Source organism: Anomalospiza imberbis, chromosome 5 (genome assembly GCF_031753505.1).
Source record: "Anomalospiza imberbis isolate Cuckoo-Finch-1a 21T00152 chromosome 5, ASM3175350v1, whole genome shotgun sequence".
NCBI lineage: Eukaryota > Metazoa > Chordata > Aves > Passeriformes > Viduidae > Anomalospiza > Anomalospiza imberbis.
In genome coordinates, this window is record NC_089685.1 from 53,102,554 (window position 1) to 53,123,214 (window position 20,661).

Genomic DNA, 20,661 nt, shown 5'->3' on the forward strand with positions numbered 1-20,661 from the left:
AATAACTAGGGTTTGTAAAGACAAATTGAGAAATAAGAAGAGGAGGGATTAAGAGGAAAGCTCATGTCTTTACAAACAATTCCATGGGTGAATGTGTGGCTGTTAACATCTTTAAAATGGGTCTTAATGTCCCTCCTGGTTTGGGCAGCAGGTTTGTTGTAGAGCCCAGACAGCTTGGCTCCTCAAACAAACAAGGGTCTGCACAAGCTTGAGCTTTGGAACTTTGGGGTAACATGACAGGTTCAAGGCGGGATATGTTGCAGGTGGTTTGGGAAGGCTGTACCTTCCCTGTACCTCAGCCAGAGGGGAAAGGCAGAGGGCAACAGGCGGCCGGGAGTTCAGGATAAAAGGAGGCTGCACTCTCCAAAACCTCGAGAGAGAAAGCCCCACGGGTGCGCCCCGGTGGACTCTCTCCCTTTATTTGAATAAAGTTGCAGGACTCCTCTGTCTTCTTTTAGACGTAAATTTCTGGCGTTTGTGGCTTTTCCTGACAAAAGTTTTACTGAAATCCAAAAAGATTACTTGTACTGGCTTCCCTTGATTAACTGGGTGGGTTACCTTGTAGAAAATAGTTCTAGAGAATAACAGTTACAACCTAATGCTAGGAGAGGCTGCCACCACTAGTTTGTCCCAAAGCTTTTTCCATGATGAGGTCAGATCTTACCCCTTGTTTATGTTTCCACCTTCCCCTGGCAGGATGTTCATGCTGTTCATGGCATCCTTGTGATATTGCTGTTTTCCATGTGTGATTGGAGACATTTCTTCAGGTTCTTATGGCCATCCTGATGCTTAGGCTTAAACAGCAAAACCCTCCTACCTCCTGGACAACATTTTTTCTGTGAAAAACGCCAATCACTTGGTTTTTAAAATTTTAAAAGTTTAATAATAATAAAATGGTTATAAAAATAGTAATACAATTAGAGTAATAAAAATGTAGAGTTAGGACAATTACAAGACAATAAAAAGCAAAGAATGACGGACGTCCGGATGCTCTCGGGCACTTAAGCCATGAGAAGCATGCCTTGCGAACAAAGGAATAACCCTTAAAACAATACACTGTTGCATATTCATACATACTTCATGGTTCTGCATACATTCTATTTAAAACAAGAAACTCTCTCTGGAATATGTCAGCTGCTTCTTCTAATCCCCACGGCATCTTGGAGTCTGAGCAAGGCCTGAAGAAATTAGCTTCTTCTGATAAGAAAACCATAAATTCCTCTTTGGAAGATTTAGGTGTTCTGTGACTGTTATCTCGAAGCGAGTATCTAATTCCTTTAAAAAATCCCCACATACATAGTTTCTATTTTAACATTATGTTATAACCTGTTATAAATGCCAATCACTTGGTTTTTTAAATTTTAAAAGTTTAATAATAATAAAATGGTTATAAAAATAGTAATACAATTAGAGTAATGAAAATTTAGAGTTAGGACAATTACAAGACAATAAAAAGCAAAGAATTACGGACATTCTCGGGCACTTAAGCCCAATAAGCATGCCTTGTGAACAAAGGAATAATCTTTAAAAGCAATAGCCTGTTGCATATTCATACATCTCATACATGATGCATAAATTCCTTGCAAATTAAGAACTTTTCTGGTTTTTGTCAACTTCTTCCCCTTAATCCTGGTGGTTCCATAAAGACGGAGAGAAGGTGGAAGAATGTTTGTCTTTTCCGATAAGGAGGCAGTAATTCTTTATGGGCCCCCATCATTGTCATCTCTGTGTGAAGAGTTTCTTCACTATCTCATCTCTTGCTTGAGCTAGTAAAAAAAAACCCCACATACATAGGTTCTATTTTAACTACAAAACTACATTTACCATACTATTAAAATGTTAATACAGCACTTCTAATCAATATAACATAATACATATAGTATTCAATTTAATATTTGCGAAAAGCCAATCATAAAATATGCATTTTTCCCATAACCTAAAACTATCTTTAACACACCACTTAAGAGAATTAACACAGCATAACTTTCTAACATTACACATATAATATTCATTTTAATATTTGCGAAAAGCCAATAATAAAATACGCATTTTTCGCATCTTCTAACTGCATATTCTGGAATATTTTCGGTTTGTTGTTTGTTTGTTTGTTTGTGATTTGTTTTACTTGTGAGTTATGATTTGATTTTCTTTGGGGTTGTTGTGTTTTGTTTGGGTTTGGTGGTTTTGGCAGGTTCGGGGTTTTCTCGGGGTTTTTATGGGGTTTTTATGTGCGGGCTGGGGCAACACCGTGGGTATTTTCATTGACGTGGAAGAAGGAGCTGTTCTCGTCCCTCCTCTGCTACGCTCCATCCCCATCTGCCCGTGCTCCCGGCAGCGTCAGCGCCGGCAGCCCATGGTAACGGGTCCTCTCGGGGCAAGGCAGCGAGCGCCGGGACTCTGGGAAGAGTGAAAACTCTTTTCCTTGGCATTCGCGGTTTTTTTTTTGTTCGGTTGGTTTTTTGTTTGTTTGCTTGTCGGTTTGTTTCCGTGCCGTGCGGCCGGCTGCGTGCGCGGAACGCCGGGGCCGCGGGAGCCGTTTCCAGCCGAGCCGGGCCGGGCACGGCAGCGGCCCCCGGCGCGGCGGGGCACGATGGCGAAAGTGCTGGCGGCCCTCAGGCACCACTGGAAGAAATCCACCTTCGGAGCGTGCCTGCTGGGCTGGGGCGGACACTGGCTCTATGGGAAGCACTGGTAATGCGGGCTGGGCCGGGCCGGGAGGGAGAGATGGAGGAAGGGGGAGCGCCTAAAATGGGGGTCGCCTCTCGGAGCGGCCGGCAGCCAGAGGGGATGGATCTCCCTCCTGCTTCGGCAGCTGGGGCCGTGGGAAGCTCAGTGCCTCTTTCTGCCTTCCCACACCGGCCGTGTTGTAAGACTGGGGCGGGTTCAGGCGGGAGGTTTAAACAGAGAGGAGTGTGGCTGGCATGAGCAGTGTTGGGGCCTCTTGGAGAGAAGATTTTTTTGTCTTCTAACCTGAACAAGAATGTCATGAGCCACACGTGTGCCTTCAGCTTGCTTGCCTTGAGCCTGTCTATAGGGATGACTGGAACCAGGCCTGCAGGTGTGCTCGGCGTGGCCCATCCCAGCGTGCTGGTCCTGTGCCTGTGGGTTTTCCCACCCCCTGTTTGCTGTAGCAGAAGTCCCTGTCTCGTTCTTGAGGCCTGGCACCGGCAGCCTTGTGCTGTCCCCCCGCTGTGCTCTTTGCTGTTGTGGCTCACCCAACTTGGAAGAAGCCTTGGAGCTGCTCCTCCCGTAAGCTATACCTGGTGGTATCATTCCCACTGCTTGCCTGTGGAGTAAATGTGCCTTACAGTAAGTAAAATCCTAATTAGTGTTTTATAAAAGCTGAGTTTCTTTTAATCCTTGTCCTTCAAGGACATGCATTTGACTTAAAAGCAGGTGTAGCCAAATTACTTTTAAAAACTGTTACTTTTGGTTCTGCTTGTTATTGTCACTGTCTTAATGATTTTAATTGTTTAGTCAGGTTTTTAACAGTGCTCTTTTCTGCTTACATTGCAATGCTGCCAAAGCCTCAGTGGAAAAGTCAGGAAACTAAATCTGTTTATGTTGTTTATATACTCTCTTCACATCCTTTTACCTAGGGACTTTGGCATTAAATCAAGCTTTGTTTTGCATGGCACATCTGCTTTAGTTTCTTGCTTTTTACCTGAAGCACTGAGGCTCAGTGTCCCCTTTGTATCTGTTGTATCTGGGAGTTCTTGTGCTTGTGTGCTGTTAGTTTCAGATGTACACTGATTTCTTGTGTGGTGGCAGTGAAATTGTGTTTGGATCACAGAGAACATGGAGCATGCCACAGATGATGTGGTGGGGAATAAGAAGGAAAATATGAAAGGCAAACAGCCAAAAAGGGAATCTTTGGTATCTAAATGTCGCTGCATGGGGGTTGTTTGCCCTGAGAGTAGTCATGGTGCTTTAACCCACATGATGTACTGGGGGCAGAAAAATTTTACATGTCCCATTCTCCAATCTCCCTATTATCTGTAAAGGAAAATACAGCATTTCCTTAGGAGGCACTGGAAATGCAAGGCAAGAAATCCTGTGATGACAGACAGCTCAGTGAGACTTTGGTGTAGGCCATAGCTACAGAGTTAAACACTGTTTGGAAACACTGACAACTGTTTAGCAATTTCTGGGCCATTCCCTGCTGAGTTTAATCCAGGTTAGAGAAGAACAAGGAACGACAAGAGCCTGGTGGCAGGAGTGTAAAGAAGAGTTCAAAGGTGGTCTCAACAGCCCTTTGTGATACTCTGTGAACGGTGAGGACCTTACCTTGTGGCAGGTGGACAGCAGGGAGTAGGCCAGGATGCCTCTCTGCAGCTTGTGGGGATGGCTTTTGGTGTGGGTGTTTTTGTACATTCCCTGTTCCCAGTTCCTGTGTCCCAGCTGTGCTGGGGAGCAGAGAGGTGCCTGTGCCCCGTGCACAGATGGCCACAGGCAGTGCTGGGAGGGGTTAATGAAGAATCTGTATTGACCCTGAGGCTTATTGTTATCCACATCAGAGGCTCAATTGCTATGCATGGCCATACCTGACCAGACTGATATTTGCCCTTCAAGAACACATTTAAAGTGTAGTGAGGTCTTGTGCTTTGGTTTCTGGCATCGCAAATTCCTGATGAAGGGCCTTGCTTTAGCACAGCATTGGCTCAGATTAGCCTCTGACTTCTTGGAAGGAGCTGAGATGTTGGTCATTTATTTGCAGCTGAAGAAAATTTGTCCTGCATCCCTCTTTCCATCCTTGTGGGTTTTCTAAAATACTTCTCTTGCAAGGAAAAGGTGATTTGCTTTTTTGACTTCTCAAGGATCCTTCTTCTTTTGCATGCAGCGGCCATGATGCCTGCATTAAGTGGAGCTATTGTAAATAACACTCTGTCCTGCAGGTAAATGGCAGCTCTTCTGTAGTCAGTCTCTCCAAGCTCACAGGGACAGAAGAGCTCTGAAATACTTCCTTAAGACTTTGGAGGATGCTGTATGGACAAGAAGAATGTTACCTTTTCCAGGTGTGTTCCCAGGGCCTCTTTCCTGCCTGGAAATGGATGTGGAGTCCCCCTTTCACAGCTCTGGTGTGGATGCCCCTGTGCTCCCTAGGGTGTAAAGGGAAGAGGGGCACTGGAATGTGATGGATCATCACTGACTTGGTCTGAAGGTTGTGGATGGCAATAACTGTAAAGGTTGAGGAGCTGCTTGGTCCTGGTACTTCCCTCCTGCAGCATTTCATTTCTGGATCAGTGTATTGGCCTTTCAGTTTGGGGGGTGTTTGTTCAAATACTAATTTAAAAGTAAGGAGTTTTGGATGAGCAGGAAGAATTAAAGGAGGAAACCTTCTGCTTTTTCCCCCTCTGCCATGAGTTATTCAGCCCTTCTGAGCATGTGATAGTGCAGAAGTTACCTCTTCACAGGGGTGTCAGTCAGGAGGTGGCAAAGGTGTTTCATGTGTCAAATGATAGGAGTTATGTCTGGTTGAGCTACTGTTAATGAGAACCCCATTGCCATTCTTGCAAAACCACAATGCATCTTAAAATTCCTTTTGCTCTCATAAAATAATATGCTTTAAAAATCCATTGTCTTGCATTTAGGATAGCAAATAGTCTTGTGCTGTCTGAGAAGTAGGAGGATAACTCAGTGTTGCTACATGTAAGGTTGTCTGGATTGCATGAATTTATAAATTAGGCTCATTTTAATCTATAGCATATCATGTTGCAGGTACAAGGGACTCCTAATTTAATATCCTAGATCAAAGCTTGCAGTATGCAGCTTGTCTGCTGTGTGCTCATACACAGTAACATACTTCTGCTTAAAATAGACAGGTGAGGTTGCTTACAAATAAAGATTGTTCTAAACTTTTCACCAAGTTTGGAATCCCTTCTCAACTTTATGTCCTTGGTCACCTTTCCTGAACTGAGCTGCAGCTGTTTGTTTTATCCCCTGGGTGGGGGCAGTGAGTTACATCAGCTGAACTGATTGTCAGATTTGACCAGTCTGTTACCATGATATCACTGCATAAATTATCATCTCCATGTCAGGATGGAGACCCTGGATATTCTGCTGAGGCAGTGGACTCATCACATACTTAGTTTTACTCTGTATATGTTAAAGTATTGACATTCTCAGTAGAAAATGCTGGCAAAGCACCTGAGCCTTTGATTGCCTGCCAGTAATCCTGAGCGGTGCTGTTATCTACAATTTGAATGTTAGTCTCTGTGTGTTTGCCAGCTGATAACTCACTTTGTCACCTTTCTGCATATACTTCCTGAGTAGCTGACTTTATTTCATCCAAACTTTGTCAAAAAAAACAGAGTATAAATTCTAAGTCTTAGGTAAAGCTGATGAAACCTAAGATTTGTCTTTCATGCCCTTCTAAGGCCAAGATGGAAGTAAATTCTAATACCTAGCAAAGAGGATTCTGTGCTCTTGCTGTATTAGAAGCAGCGAAAAAAATCTCTTTGGTAAGATAAAATCTTTTTCAGGAGCTCTGATATAGCTCCTGAGGACTGATCAGGTGTGCACAGCTTTGGTCAAGTTTCTCCTCACAAAACTGTTTGTTGTAGACACTGGATTCTAAAGTTTTTAGACTTCTTCATATTTGAATATATTTAATAGTCTTAGATTTAATGCTGATAACAGATTTTGGAATGAGATCCTGAGCTTCTTTTTACATTCGTAGTGTGATCACTTTTAGGGGAGTTGCTTTGGTTGGATCTAAGACAGACCCTTGCTGCAGCTGAGAGCCTCAAACAACTTCAGTTCTTCTGCTTGTTGCATTCATTGCTGCCCTGGGTGACCTTTCATCATGGGAACTGTCCTTCCACTCTGGCTTCTGCTGGCACTTGGGCACAGAACTCAGTCTCATCTTGAGGAGCATCCATACTAAATTGTGTGGCTCTTGTGCTTATGTGTAAGAGTATTAATGCCCTATTCCAGCTGGAAATGTTCAGGACAGGAGCAGTGGCCAGCTGTCCTGCCCTAGGGGAGAGAAATCAGAGCAGAGAAATCAGAAAATCAGAACAGAGAAATCGGAGCAGCCCTGTCCAGGCGAGTCATATGGGTTGTGTGCTGCACGGCTGGGGCGTGGGGAGCTCTGCACATTCACTCTTGTGTCCTTTCTGTGTTGGTTCCATCCTTTGGTGTGAGCCTGCTCTGTTCTCCACAGAGTCTGTGCTGCTGTGGCTGCTGGCCTTGAGGCTGTGCTGGGAATGTTCTGACTGTGGGTTCAGCCTAGGACAGCCTCTTTCTTCCATACCCTGCTGCCACTGTTTGTTCCTCTCTGTTTCCCAATTTTTTACTGCTTAAGCAAGTTGGCCCAGCTGTAAGCTGTGTGATGCTTAATTCTCACAGCAGGAAGACAGCCCTGAGTTTGCCAGCAGATGCAACACTGCTTGTCTGTTTGGCTTTAAGGCTGAATTGTGTAGATAAGGCCTTAGGGGAAACGTGAAGTAAAAATTGATTTTTAGTTTGCTGTGGATATGGTGCAAGTCAGAAGAAATCTCTGTATATTCTTTAAGGCAGTGGAGCAATTTCCCTCTGCCTCCACCTGCTCATGTTTGAGCATTGTTGAAAAAGCTTTGTTACTACCTAATAGTAGACAATAAAGTACAAAAAAATCAACAAAATCTTACGTTTATTATTAAAGTCTCATCATTTCTGGGAGCTGGTGAGCAGTCATATTTTGAGAATTAATACGCATTGAGGCAGAAGGCTTTAAGAAGTTACCTTGTAGGTGGTTTTCACATTTTTCTAGCTCTATTTAGTGATTGTTATGACCTGCAGAGGACTTGCAGGCCCACTTGGGGTACTTTAGGTGAGCCATGTGAGGTGAATAAATGCAAAAGCTGTGATGCAGGAGGAGGACTGCTGTTCTTACAGATGCATCCCTGTGACTGCACTTGTACCTCTTATCTGTTTTCTGGAGTTTGTATCTAGTTAAGTCTTGACATAATATTTTAAGGAAATGAAAAAATTCCTGTTACCTGGCATCTTGAAACCAAACTTGGGGCATCCTTGACAACCTCAGATGACTTTGAAATGTCCCAGTTGAATTAAGTGGAAACCTATGAGTATGGTTGGGATGGTATGGGATTCTGGGTGCTGTGCTGCTGGAGAGGTGAGACAAATCATCTGGAAATTGCTGGATGGTAAATGATACTTCTAGTCTCAGAATCTAAACTCTTCCTTTCACACCAAAATGATAAGTGTCGAAGTAGGCTTCTTCTGTCTCTTTAAGTGCTTCAATGCAGGAGAAAATCAGCATAAATGTTGACATCTAAACTGTCAAGCTTAATTTTTATGTGTAAAACTCACTGAGGTGTATCCTTGACAGTTGTTTTGAGGATCTTTGAGGTTGAGAAGGAAAGCACAGTATTTTCTGCTTGTATTTGGGAAGTGTTGCTGGACTTCATTTTAAAGACAATTAACACTGCAGCATAAAGCTGGGGGCACCAGGAAAACAGCTTGGCCAGCAGTGTGATAGAGCTTGACTTCTGAACCAAATAGCATCAGTGTGAAGTAAACAGATAACGTGGGTTTGGCTGGGGTTTGTTCAGAAGGTTAGGACAGCAATTCTCAAAGACATCAACTGTGCAGCCATCATTTGATAGTGGGGGCTCCTTGATAGCCCATAATATTTCGATTTTATGTATTGAAATCACAATTATTTTCTATTTGCTTTGGCCACGCGTAGTCACAGAGGGAGGCGAACGTGTCCCTGTGTGAGGGCTCATGCCCTCAGTGGCACAGTGTGTACTCAGCCTGTCACACTGTCTTGATTGAGCTGGAATTAGCTGTGACACTGCTGTTGCACAGCCTGGAACACCAGCCTTTGCAGAGTTGTTCTAACTGGTGCATTTCCATCATGGTACTGCAATCAAAACCAGGGCTGTTGCTCCTCCAAGTGATATTGCAGGTGCTTAATACAAATTATCTAGTCCTTTGGTTTTAAAGGAGCAAATATGACAGCGTGCCTCTGAGGAATTCTTTTGCAGACATTCCAGTTACTTGTTATCCTGATGAGCTATTATTTACATATTTTCTTTTTCCACGCTTGAGCTCTTCCTTTGTCTTTTCATTATTACCAGGACTAAATCTGTGGTTTTTATAGTGCAGTTATTTTCTCAGAACCCAGTTTTTATATCTCATCTGAAGCCACCCTACTTCTCATTTCATGGCATTGCAGCATCTCTTGGTGATGCCAAAAAGAGCAGCTTATACAGTTCCAGTGACAGATGAATACTGTAAACCAATGGAATCAAATAGATGGCACATGGGCTTGGCCTTGCCTTGCCTTCTCTTCTGCCTTTTCCATGCCAGAGGTTGGCCTGATGAGCCAGACTTTGGAGCAAAAGTGTGCTGTTCTTCCAGTTACTTGTTTTTGTCTGGTTGGCCTTTAATCCTTTTGGTTGATAGTGTTTGTTTTGGTATGCTGACTGTAAGTCGGGTTTTTGGTATGTGATATTTTGAGACAAAAATATATGGTCTTGCCAGGTTTTAAGCAAGGACAAGCTGGAGGATGGAGAGTGTTGGTACCTAGAGGACAGGCAAGGCTCTGGACACAGCAGAACAGTACTTGCCATTTTGTCTGCAAGGGGAAATAGGGCATTTTTGGGGCTGGGGAAGGAATAGACTTTCATTCCTCACTCAGAAGCTGTGTCTCCAGTACTTGCTGTCTATATACCCTTGCCAGTGACAAGTCAGGAATGTATTTCTGAACAGACCATCTGTGACCTATCTAACCCTGAGCATCTTTCTTTTGTTTTTACACCTCACTTAATGAGATGAGTGTTTTTCACCTCTCTGAATTACTGCTTTGGGCAGTGCTCAGACCTAGGTGAGTGGGAGGTGCTACATTAATGTGTGTTTGGCTTGCAAACTGATGGAAAGGAGAGTTCACAGTTGTAATGCACAAAGACTTAAGTCCTCTCTGGAGCCCTTCTACACTGCCAGAATGGTAAGTACCTTTAGTGTAAACACCAGGCAGCAAGAACATTAGAAAAACCTACACGTGAGCTCTGGAGTACAGTTATGTAGCAATTTAACAAATAAATCACAGTTACACAGTGTGCCAGAGCTTACATAATCTCGGCACACTGGGCATCCTGGTCTTTGTTTTCTGCTTTTCTTTTCTGCAGAAAGAATGCTTGTGTGCACATGCAGGAAAAGAAAATAAGCATGTGTGCATAAATGGGGGTGTTTTATCCTTAAAATGTTTTGGGTTTTTTCTGTTTCAGTGTTGTCAAACTGTGTGTAAAAAGGGTATGTACCTACATTTTAAAAATGAGCAAAGTGTTTTAAACTTACACAATGTAATGTCCCCTCTCTTTTCTGTCTTACATGATAGTGATAACCTGCTACGAAGAGCTGCATGCCAAGAAGCCCAGGTAATACTGTTTAAAGTAATGACATTAGATTAAAATCTGCCTCTTATCTTGGTTGTGCAGGGCTCCTGACATTTTCCCAGAGGGCCTTTCCTACATGACAAGCCTTCTAACACATCATCTGTGTTCTTTCCCTTGATGCCCAGGGGTGGACAGGGGTACTGCCCCTTGTGTGTCCTGGCTGCTGCTGCAGAGGTGTGCAGCCTTATCCTTGGGGTGATCTTAGTCACTGCAGGAGCTACCCAGACCTCCATTGCTGCATGTGCAATTGCTCTGTGCCTGTGAACTTCTGGCAGGGAGATGATTTGTTGATAAAAATGAAGTCCCAGCCCCACCAGGAGTGGTGTAGTCTGGGCAGACGCAGCACAAACAGCTTTGTGTCAGTGCTCAGCTGCAGAGACCCTGCAGGTCTGTTTGACCCTGAGTGACTTTATCAGGGATGCCAGCTGTGATGACTCACTGACCCAGCTCTTTTGGGACCCATATCCTGGGAACTTTATGGGGACAGCCTGGTTGCTGATCAGTGACAAGAAGGCCACTGTTCTGGGGGGTATGTTACTCTCTCAGGGTACTGACTGTTGCATTTCTTAGTTTGTGGCCTGCATGGGCAAATGGCAGTCAACAAGCTCCCATACTGCAATATTCCCACAAAGAAATCTTGTCCTTAATAAGCAGTCTCTTGGAGGTGTAAGTGCTGCTGCCCATGGGTGACATCACTTCTGTAGGATTTTAAGTTTTTACCACCCACAAATAAAGTTTATTCTAAACCTGCTTCTTCGTGACAGATTTTTGACATTTTGCAGGGTGTAACGCTGCTCCCATCATTGCTACATACTGGGGCCTGAGTAGAATGGCAAAAATTATTTTTCTTAGTAGAGAAGTGTTGTGTACCTGAATTATCCCAATTTTAGCCTGTCTGCTGTTGAAAGATTTTTACAACAACTTGTGCAATGGATCCTCGTGCCAGAATAAATGTAAGGGAACTCACTGCTCATGAAAAAACAAGGAAAATCTTTCCCTGAAAATACTGCTTTCATAAACCATACTTGTAATTTCAGAGTCTTTGTTTTCAATATTCATTTTTACTACATAATAACAAATGGATAGAAGTTTTTTTTTTATCACAAAAAATAGCCCTTAATACCTCAGTATTTGAAGCATGCTGACCAAATTAAACCAACTTTTTTAAAAGGAGCTGATGGAGTGGTTTGTTTGTATAGTCAAAAATGTGCAAGTGCTAAGGAAAAGACTGGTACCAGCAGATAGTTCAATTGTGGAAATCCTAAATTTCCCATTTCTTAAATCCAGTTACTAAGTGACAGGTTCTATTCCTTTATGGCTTATTCTTACAAATGAAAATACAAAAGCACTGTCAGTAGAGCTTCCTTTAATTTTAGTGGTTAAAGCCTGAGAAAATGTCCTGTAGAGGACTCCTGCATTAGAAAGGAATGAACCAGAAAGCCTAGTAATCAATTCTTGCTGTAATTTCCACTCTCACTGACGTGTCATTGCCAAATAGTGCTTGAAAACACACAACAGTACTGCTTTAAGGCATTAAGTGTCTGGTATGTTCTTCAGAATAATAACAATCTAAAATAGTTTGAAAAATGCTACTTGCTTTTATAGTGCTGTATATAAGTATTGGAAACAAAATAGAGGCAAACTCACCAAAGAAAAAGTTTCATTTGAATGAAGTGTGTGTGAAGTTCTTAGCATTTTTACATTGGATTTTTAGTTTTTAAGCCTGTTACATTATCAAATTGATGAGGGAGCTGCCTTCCTGAGAGAGAATCCATGACAGCAGTATTTCATGCAAAGGTTCTGCCATGTGTGTCTGAATTTAAATACCAGTTTATGATGACAGCTTTGGGTGTGCCAAATGATTATGGAAAGATTCTATAATAAGGAACCCATTTATCATATTTTTAACATTTTACATCTCTGTCTCTGGGATAAGTCAGTGTCAGCCGACTGAGTCTTCCTTGGCAGATCAATCTTGCTGATTGACCTTGTTGCTGAACTCTGGGCATGTGTAAAGAGGTGCTGTTTAGCTGGCAAACAATTCACTCAAGTATAGTTTTCTGTAAAAGAATGTAGTTCCTTTGCTGGTATTCATAAAGCACTACAAAAGCTTTTTATAAAGGAATTTTCAAAGTTGTAGAATAGTGGTTGTCATTTTAGAAGTCCAGAAATATAATACCTGGAAGTGTGCTTGTGACAAGAAAGTGAAAAAGGCATTGACCTAACTAAATTATAGCTTCATATATGTGTGTATATATATATATATATGTATATATTTAATAACCATTTTTATGGTATGACTATAAGTTGTCTTTACTTACGTTCTGCTCTGCAAGACTTCTAAAATATTGCGTTATTATTATTTTTTTATTTCCTGTCTTACAAATCAGCATTTGCTTTAGAAATGCCCCTGTATGTAACATAAATGTCTAAGTATATTGCAGAAAGAAGCAATTATGTCATTACTAATAAAATCTTTATGAGCCTTGTTGGGTTGTTTAGAGCCTTTCTAGATTGTTTGGAGCATGCAAATACATCATATCGTGCCCCCTAAGCAAATAATTAGATGTTTCTAACAGCTGTAACATGCTGGAGGGCCCCTATTCCCCAGTTCCCACCCAACAATGGCAGTATAATAAGTTGGTCTGTTTTCCAGCTGATCTTTGAGTAAAGTGTAAGACTTATTGATTTGTTTCACTTTCTTTGAAGATTTCTTTACTCTCAGCAATTTCTCTCATCCTTTTTCTTTCCTAAAGAAGAAATTTGGATGTTTTAAGCAGCACAGCCAGCTTTACCTTTCTTTAAATTGAGGTTTCCTGAGCAAAGTTTGCGAGTGGAATTAATAATAAGTTTGAACAGCTAACAACCACTGAAATGTACTGTTCTTTGTGTACAGTATCACCTCCTTCAATATAAAAATTTCTGCTAGAGGATTAACTTTCAAGGTAAAAGGGGAAAAAGACAGGGACAGTTGACTGGGCCACGTTCAGCACAGTAGTCTTTGGTTCCTGCTCTTTCTGGGGCTTCTGGATGTTATTACTGAATACCTTGTATTCCTTGTGTTCAAATCCAGTTCGATTTGGTGTGTTAGTGAGGATGCTTTTAAGTGACCTTCTAGAAGCTTATAGAGCAGGATGTAATATGTGTGGAAGTTTTGCATTTCCTTGCCTGTGCTGAACAGCTTTGGAAATAGGTACAAAGTGCAAGAGGCTTTATGGACAAACTCTCAAAGAATTTAAAATTGAGACACCTCTTCAGAATTGGATTAAAAGCTGAAGAGGAATTGAATTTTTTTATAGAGAGAGATTAGTTTAAAAAAAAGTGTAAGAAACAGTGGAGTTGCTTATAGGTCAACGCAGATTCTCTTGTAATTATCTTTCCTGTCTTCAAAAACTGAAGCATAAAAAAATACTAACATGAGTGGAAGAGATAGAGGAATTAAAGTCAGAAGTTGGAAAGAATGCAGAAAGAAGGTGGCAGGCAGGTAGGTTTATGAGAATTACATAAAGAAAGAAAATCCAGTAACCTTGGAGTCAAGGAGAGCTCCCTGGATTTCTGCCCATTGCAGAAAACCAGAGGTTAACAAAACCAAAACGGTGGTGGAGTTGTAAAAATGAGCTAAGGAGTACTTATGCCAGTGGTGTGAGCTGCTGCTAAGAGTGCAGGTCTTTGAATGAGAGACCTGAACAGTGGCTGAAGATGGAACTCATTTGAACGTCATGAGGCTTGAAAGCCCATTGACATTTGTAGAGATATATTATTTTGAACTGTTTTAGCAGTGTGCTTAAAAGATAAACTGAGCCCTGCTCTTTTTGTCTTACTTAGGCTTTTGGCAACCAGCTGATGCCTGCCACTATGCCATTGAAGAAAGCAACAGTATTCCTCAACCCAGCAGCTTGCAAAGGGTAAAATTCCCCCTTCCCAGCACTCCCATTTGAGCACTCTTTCTGCATTTTTGCTCTGCTATAAAAGCCAGCCAGATTTTTGAGCTCATTTTTGCCTCCCTCTGATGCCAAGCTGGCGCTGTGTAACTATGCCAAACTTTATTTCACCAAAAATATTGGGATGAGAAATAGAATTAATTGCTTGAGGTGGAAGAATTATTTCTAAACTTTTTTTTTCATTTTTTTCTTTAATCCTGTGTTTTGGCCTTTGTCATTCCTCCGTATGCAGTATTCCTTCCAAACTTTTGCATGTGATATATTTCCATCCTCAAAAACTATAGAAATAAGAGATGACCTTGATTGCTTCAAGACTTGAAGTTGGCAAGAAGTGATCTTACTTCTGTGGGAACCTGCCCTTGAAAGGGATGTGCCCACAAACTGAGAGGCTAAATATGGGCTTGGAGCAAGACTCCTGGAAGAGGTTGGCTGCTATTTTTACGTGCTCATTGGCAGAAAAACCATAATCTTGGATGTGATGTGTGTCTGTTTTTGCTGATCAGCTAAGCTTTGGAATAGTTGCATTTTGTGGAGGGACAGAGAGTTGTTACTACCAGTATGAGGGGAATATTATAGCTGACATGGAAGTGCTTGGACTCACATGCTTTTGTGAGTCTGGAAAATGCATAGTATTAACCATGTCTCATGTTTCTACTTGTAAACAATTTATAGTTAGTGATATAATTATTTTATTATGCAATGACAGGCATAAAATGATCAGTCCTATAACAAAAAAGGTCAGAGTTTTGCTTCTAACCTTATTTAATAATATGTAGTAATAAGTAATTGGGATTTTAAAAATACTTCCTAAAGCCTACATGGGCCTTTTTGTGGTCCTAAAGGCTGGTGCTCTCTAAGTCATTCATTTTCTAATAGATTTCTTTCTGGAGATCTTCATTTGTTTTAATGGGTTTTTAAAATTATTTTTGGCAAAAGGTAGATAGCATCTTGTGCACTTATTAAAACTGCAACAAAACCCTGACATCTGAGATATGAGACTAGAAATGTAATACATTTGAACCATATGAAATCTCATCTTTCCTGATTGTCAGGTTGAGTGACTGATTGTGCAGGTTGAATGCTTGGTTTTAAGTAGATTTTTTCTTGCTATTCATTTGTTTCTTTCCTTTTTAATTTTTTTTTCAGCCACAGGCATCATTAAACAGTTTTTACTCTGTTAATTCTAGCAAAGCTGGGAACCTTTTTGAAAAGAATGCTGCACCAATCTTGCACTTATCTGGCTTGGATGTAACTGTGGTTAAGGTAAGAATTGATAGGTCCTGCTACTGTAAAAATAGTGACTCTCTTCTTTCTCCTCTTGAAGAATTAAAATTCAAATCTGTATGCATTTGAAATTCTCAGTTGTCCTGTAGCCATCTTATAGGAAGAAATAAATACTGAGATATTAGGCCGATACCTAATCTTTTTAATTAACAGTTAGTTTTCAAACTGTGTAGTGAGATTTTAATTTTCAGCTAAAGCAGTACATATGCTTGTTTGTCTGTCTAAAGCAGCCCTTCTATAATTCATGTTTGAGAAAAAACTCCTTAAATATTTGAGTGCTGGCTAGTGGTGCGTACCCATTGCTGTTGAATTTGTCATTTCTGTCTGAACTTGAAGAATGGAAAAGTGAGGAATTTTGACGTGCAGTTGAACCGTTCAGATTAATTAAAAATAACCTTTTATCTTTACACTGAAATTATTTCTGTGTCTCTCCAAATAATTCAACATTGCCACCACGAAAGCAGAACACTGAGCTCTAAATGGTGTGAATTAACAAACAGGTTGGAAAGAGAAGAACAAGAAAACATTGGAGGGATTCTGACCTTTCTGCAGCTTTTTTGAGGCTGTGATATGTGGATTGCTTAATAATCAGTGTGTCCTAACAGCAAAGTACTCTGATATGCATCTTTCTGTCTTGGAATCTTACAAAGTTTAGTATTAAAATGCTGTTTTTATTAATCCCTTTCCCTAATCATTAAATATACCTAGTCCCACCCTAAGAGAAGAAATCATTTTGCAAGACTTAAAACTGATGCTTGGTAGTGTTAGACCTGACACACAAGTTGGCAAAACAGGGGTGGACAAGGATGTGAGGCTGAGATGGCTCTGTAAAAGACATTAATTATGTAGAAAACAGTTTTGATGGTTTAAAAAGTCAGTACTCTTTACTGCTAAATCCATTGTCAGTCAGGCAGTGGCCTTTTATTTTGTTGATGCTGTGTTTCAGGAGATGCGCTTGAGCACTTTGGCTGTTAAAGATAGTGGGAGTTTTTCTGCAAGTGATTGGCTTCTGGATTTGTTTCTAAGTAATATTACCTGGAAATAAGATGGTTTCTGTGATATTCTAGATCTATTGCGTAGGATTTTCTCTGATATTTCATTTAACCTCTGTGTGTGTGTGTCTGTGTGTTTGTTTACTTGCACATATTATATTATGCCTCAGACTGGTTTTATAAGTTGGAAAAAAACCTCTGAATGTAAGTAATATACAGTACTGTGTGCCTATATAAAAATAACTATTTAACCAGATGGATAGATGATTCTTTTTTCTATAAGTGATATACCTAAAATAGTCATTTGAGTCCTCATGTTTGCATCTCTGTTTCTTCAGACTGATTATGAGGGACAAGCAAAAAAGCTTCTGGAATTAATGGAAAACACAGATCTGATCATTATAGCAGGAGGAGATGGCACAGTCCAAGAGGTACTGCAGGAGCCTGATTTTTGAGAATCATAGTTGGGCTGAGGGCAAGAAGATTGAGTCTGTGCAATGTAGCAGCATTATAACAACTGTTCCTAGAGGTCTTTCCAGTTCAGAATCGGTGTTTTTAGTAAATGTTCTAATATTCTGGGGACAGAACACCCTACTTGTTGGTGTTAGTCTTAAGGGTTGATGGGAGTGGGGGCAAAAATGTGTGTGACATAACTGTCTTCCAGAACTTTATTCTAGAATGAGCAAACTCTTGGAAGGGACGTGATTCTAAATTTTTCTTTCTGTGTGATGTAGTTGTAGGGGTTTGATTTTCAAAGTTCCTTCCTTTATATAAACTCCCCAAGAGGAATGCATATTTTACTAAGTGGGAATCAGATAATTTGAAAATTATGTGGGAATGATAACAAAGCGTGGAACGTATTTAATAAATGCCTATTGTCAAGATGATTAATGGCAGGAGCAGAACTGGGGGATACTCTCTTTTTCAAGACTGTATTTTATTCAAGCAATTCCTGGTTTCTAACTACTGATTTCATAAGACAATGGCTAAGTGAATGCAATGACTTTAGAGAAAGAGATCAGAATACATCTGTAGGTTCGTTCTGGCCTTTTGTTAATTGTACTGACCAGTGCTGGTTTTGCATGATGCAGAGTCATTCAGTGTTAAAACATTTACACTGCCATTGGTTATGGTACCAGCATGTACTCAGGCATACTTACAAACCTGCTGTTTCCAGCATGTTTGCAGGCTGAACATTCCTCCTTTCCCATGTAAACAACTGTAGCACCTTCCATAAAAGAGTAACTGCTCCTTAAATCTTCTCGAAGAGTAAACATGGTCAAGAATTTCATAGCTTCTTACTATAACTGAAAAATAAAATTCTTAGAGCATTTCCCATGTTTTTCAGGTCATAACTGGACTTCTCCGTAGAGCAGATGAGGTGAGAAGGTGTCATTTTAAAAATTGTGTTTATTTCTTGGAGTGTCTTGTGCATCCACTGTGATCTCTTGGCCTCAGCTGCCTCCAGCAAATACTTTGCTTACTGCTCTGGAGCCAGCTTGCTGTGCTACAATCCAGCTGGGCTGCTGTCCTGCAATGCTGCCTACTGTTCTTTGTTCCCTTTCTGAGGGAGTGCAAGCCATGGCTTCCCAAGCCATGGCTTTGGGAAGTTTCCAGCATCAGAGCAGGGATTGTGGAGAAGCCAAATGCTCAATTTTCGAAGACCCATGGACCAGCTGTGCATGCCACTTTGTTTGGCAGAAGCATTGGGCAAAAGTACAGTTTTTCTTGTATTTGTACAGGCTTAAAACCGAATTCAGTTATGGTCACACTCCTGCTTTGGGACTGCTTTGCTGTTTCTTCAAGCAGTGCATACCTACCTATGCAGATGGCTGTACTGAGCAAATTTTAACCTCTCAAGGTGGATCACTTTGAATGGAAACAAGAGAGATTATTCTTTTTAAAGTGGGAGGACAGTGTTACTGAAGAAAGGAGGGAATCATTGTTCCCAAAACCTTCTGGCAGGAGCTGGCAAAAACTCAATTAAATGATCTAGACAAGATTATGATGATACCCTTGGCAGCTAGAATTGTATCTGTTTAGGCATTTGCTTTGTCTGAATGTGACAAGGGGGACTCTGCAACCAAATCCATATTTTTAAAGGAAGGCTAGTTGTATCAATTCTGATACATCATTGTTTTAAATCTAATATTATTATAGTTGGATCCTGAGACTTTTTTAATCTGATGATAGTGGAAGCAAAGTTTAGAGGCTTTACTGGCTAGTTTTTCTTTATTCTTTTGGCTTCTTATCCTGATACAGCTTGGATTGTTTTGCAGTAGTGTAGGAAATTCTGCATCCAGCACAGTTATGGGTGGAATACTGCATTGTAGTATTTGTCACTGTGTCACTTCATGTCTTTGGCCAAGGAATTCTTGTCCTTCATGTCACTCTGTCCTAGGAGTAGAGATCTGCACTCGAGCTCCCTCTTTTTGTGCCCTGCTTCCTTTTCCCCTCAGGGGTGTCCCACCACTGTTGCCTGCATAAGAGCCTGTGCATGGTATTGCAGAAGCCCTGTTCCTAGCAGCCAGGGGAGCAGAGCTTGACTGCAGGAGCTGCAAACAGCCTCTCATCTGCACACAGCAGAGTAGTGCTGAAGAAAATGAGAGCAGGGTGTTTGAGAGTGTTAGCACTCGCAGGTGACATGGACACAGCAGGGGAGAGGGTTGGGTGTGCAGTGAGAGGGAAATTCCCGAGTGGCTGCGGATTGGCTGTGTCCCAGTGCTGCTGGCAGCATCCCCCAGGGGGGGCGTGCTGCATTGGGGTATGAGGTAGTTTGCACTGGTTGCTGACATGCTTCAAAAATCAAGGTTTGAGATGAGTTACAGGGTAATAACTTGCTCCTTCAACAAGCCCTTTTGCTGAACAGCTGTACAGAAAAATAATATGGTCAGTGACTTCCAAAAATTAGACCTTCTGCTGCTTCATGATTTGGATGGCAGAGGAATCAATTAATTTCTGTTCCTTAAGTAGAGAAAATCTCTTTGCTGTGCAAGGTTACTCTGTCAGAGGGGGATTTCTGCAGTGGTAAATGAGATTCGGAGCCTGTGATGCCACCATCAGTATTAAGAAAGATGGCAGATTGCTGACAGAATCCATGCATTAGTGGGGATGTGGCTGCCAAAATGCATGTAACAATGCTCTTAATGATTACAGAGAGCTCCTTTGTACCCAGTTGGCAGTGGTGGCTTCACAGATTTGGGTGCCATGTTCTGAGTCATTGTGTAAGGAAGTGCCTGGTGCTCAGTGCCAAAGGGGTGATGCCAGACACAGCTGTGATCTCCACACAGGAAGCTTCATGAAAATGTTAATTTACTCTCCTTATGTGTCCAGGCTGCCTTCAGTAAGATTCCTATAGGATTCATACCCCTTGGAAAAACTTGCACTTTGAGCCACACACTGTACCCTGAGAGCACAAATCAAGTCCAGTAAGTATGACATGTTTCTGAAACATGGTTGTTTGTTTTCAAGAAGCAGTGCTTCTTGTTAGCTTGATGCTTTTCTTTTTCTTCTGTGTTACATAGAAGTTGGCAGTCTCTGGGCAGAGCCTGATGATTCTCTGGACTTACCTGAGTTAATGACTTCCAAAAACTGACTAAAAATTAAAAGAAGGAAATGTATGTATTATTAGAAATAATTTACTGTGGCTAATTTCTCTATGATCATGTGATGCTCAGAGTTTAAAAAGAAAAGGGAATTGAAAGGATCAGCCTCTTAGGTATAGCAGAAAGGGTATGACAAGGATATGACAAAATAAGCCAAAAATAAGTCCTCTTTCTGACCCTTCTCCAGTCTAAGAATTCTAGAAACAGGTCCACATATAGCCTGGTTAGGACCTGCAAAGTAAGGCATACAACAATATGGGAAAGGCTGGATCCCATTATTGACTTTTGCAGGGCAGGACTGACTTTTCCCTGTGGTGGGACTGATGCTGGCAGTAATCCAACAAGCCAGTCCTTATCTTCAGCATCCTCTGTATCATCCAGTCTGGTGGTATCTGTTGATAGTTCAGTTTGTTGTAGGATTGTTTTGTCCACTTAG

The 20,661-nt window shown here is 41.3% G+C and overlaps 1 protein-coding gene across 1 annotated transcript in view; it reads left to right on the forward strand.

The window, feature by feature from the left end:
- The first annotated feature begins 2,479 nt into the window (after nucleotides 1-2,479).
- AGK (acylglycerol kinase) overlaps nucleotides 2,480-20,661 on the forward strand; it is a 35,681-nt gene continuing 17,499 nt past the window's right edge. Inside the window, exons 1-7 of the mRNA XM_068190829.1 lie at nucleotides 2,480-2,691; nucleotides 10,346-10,385; nucleotides 14,229-14,308; nucleotides 15,532-15,607; nucleotides 16,959-17,051; nucleotides 17,969-18,001; nucleotides 19,954-20,048. Of these exons, the coding sequence (XP_068046930.1) occupies nucleotides 2,591-2,691; nucleotides 10,346-10,385; nucleotides 14,229-14,308; nucleotides 15,532-15,607; nucleotides 16,959-17,051; nucleotides 17,969-18,001; nucleotides 19,954-20,048 (518 nt within the window). The 5' untranslated portion in view covers nucleotides 2,480-2,590. The remainder of the gene's footprint in view (nucleotides 2,692-10,345; nucleotides 10,386-14,228; nucleotides 14,309-15,531; nucleotides 15,608-16,958; nucleotides 17,052-17,968; nucleotides 18,002-19,953; nucleotides 20,049-20,661) is intronic.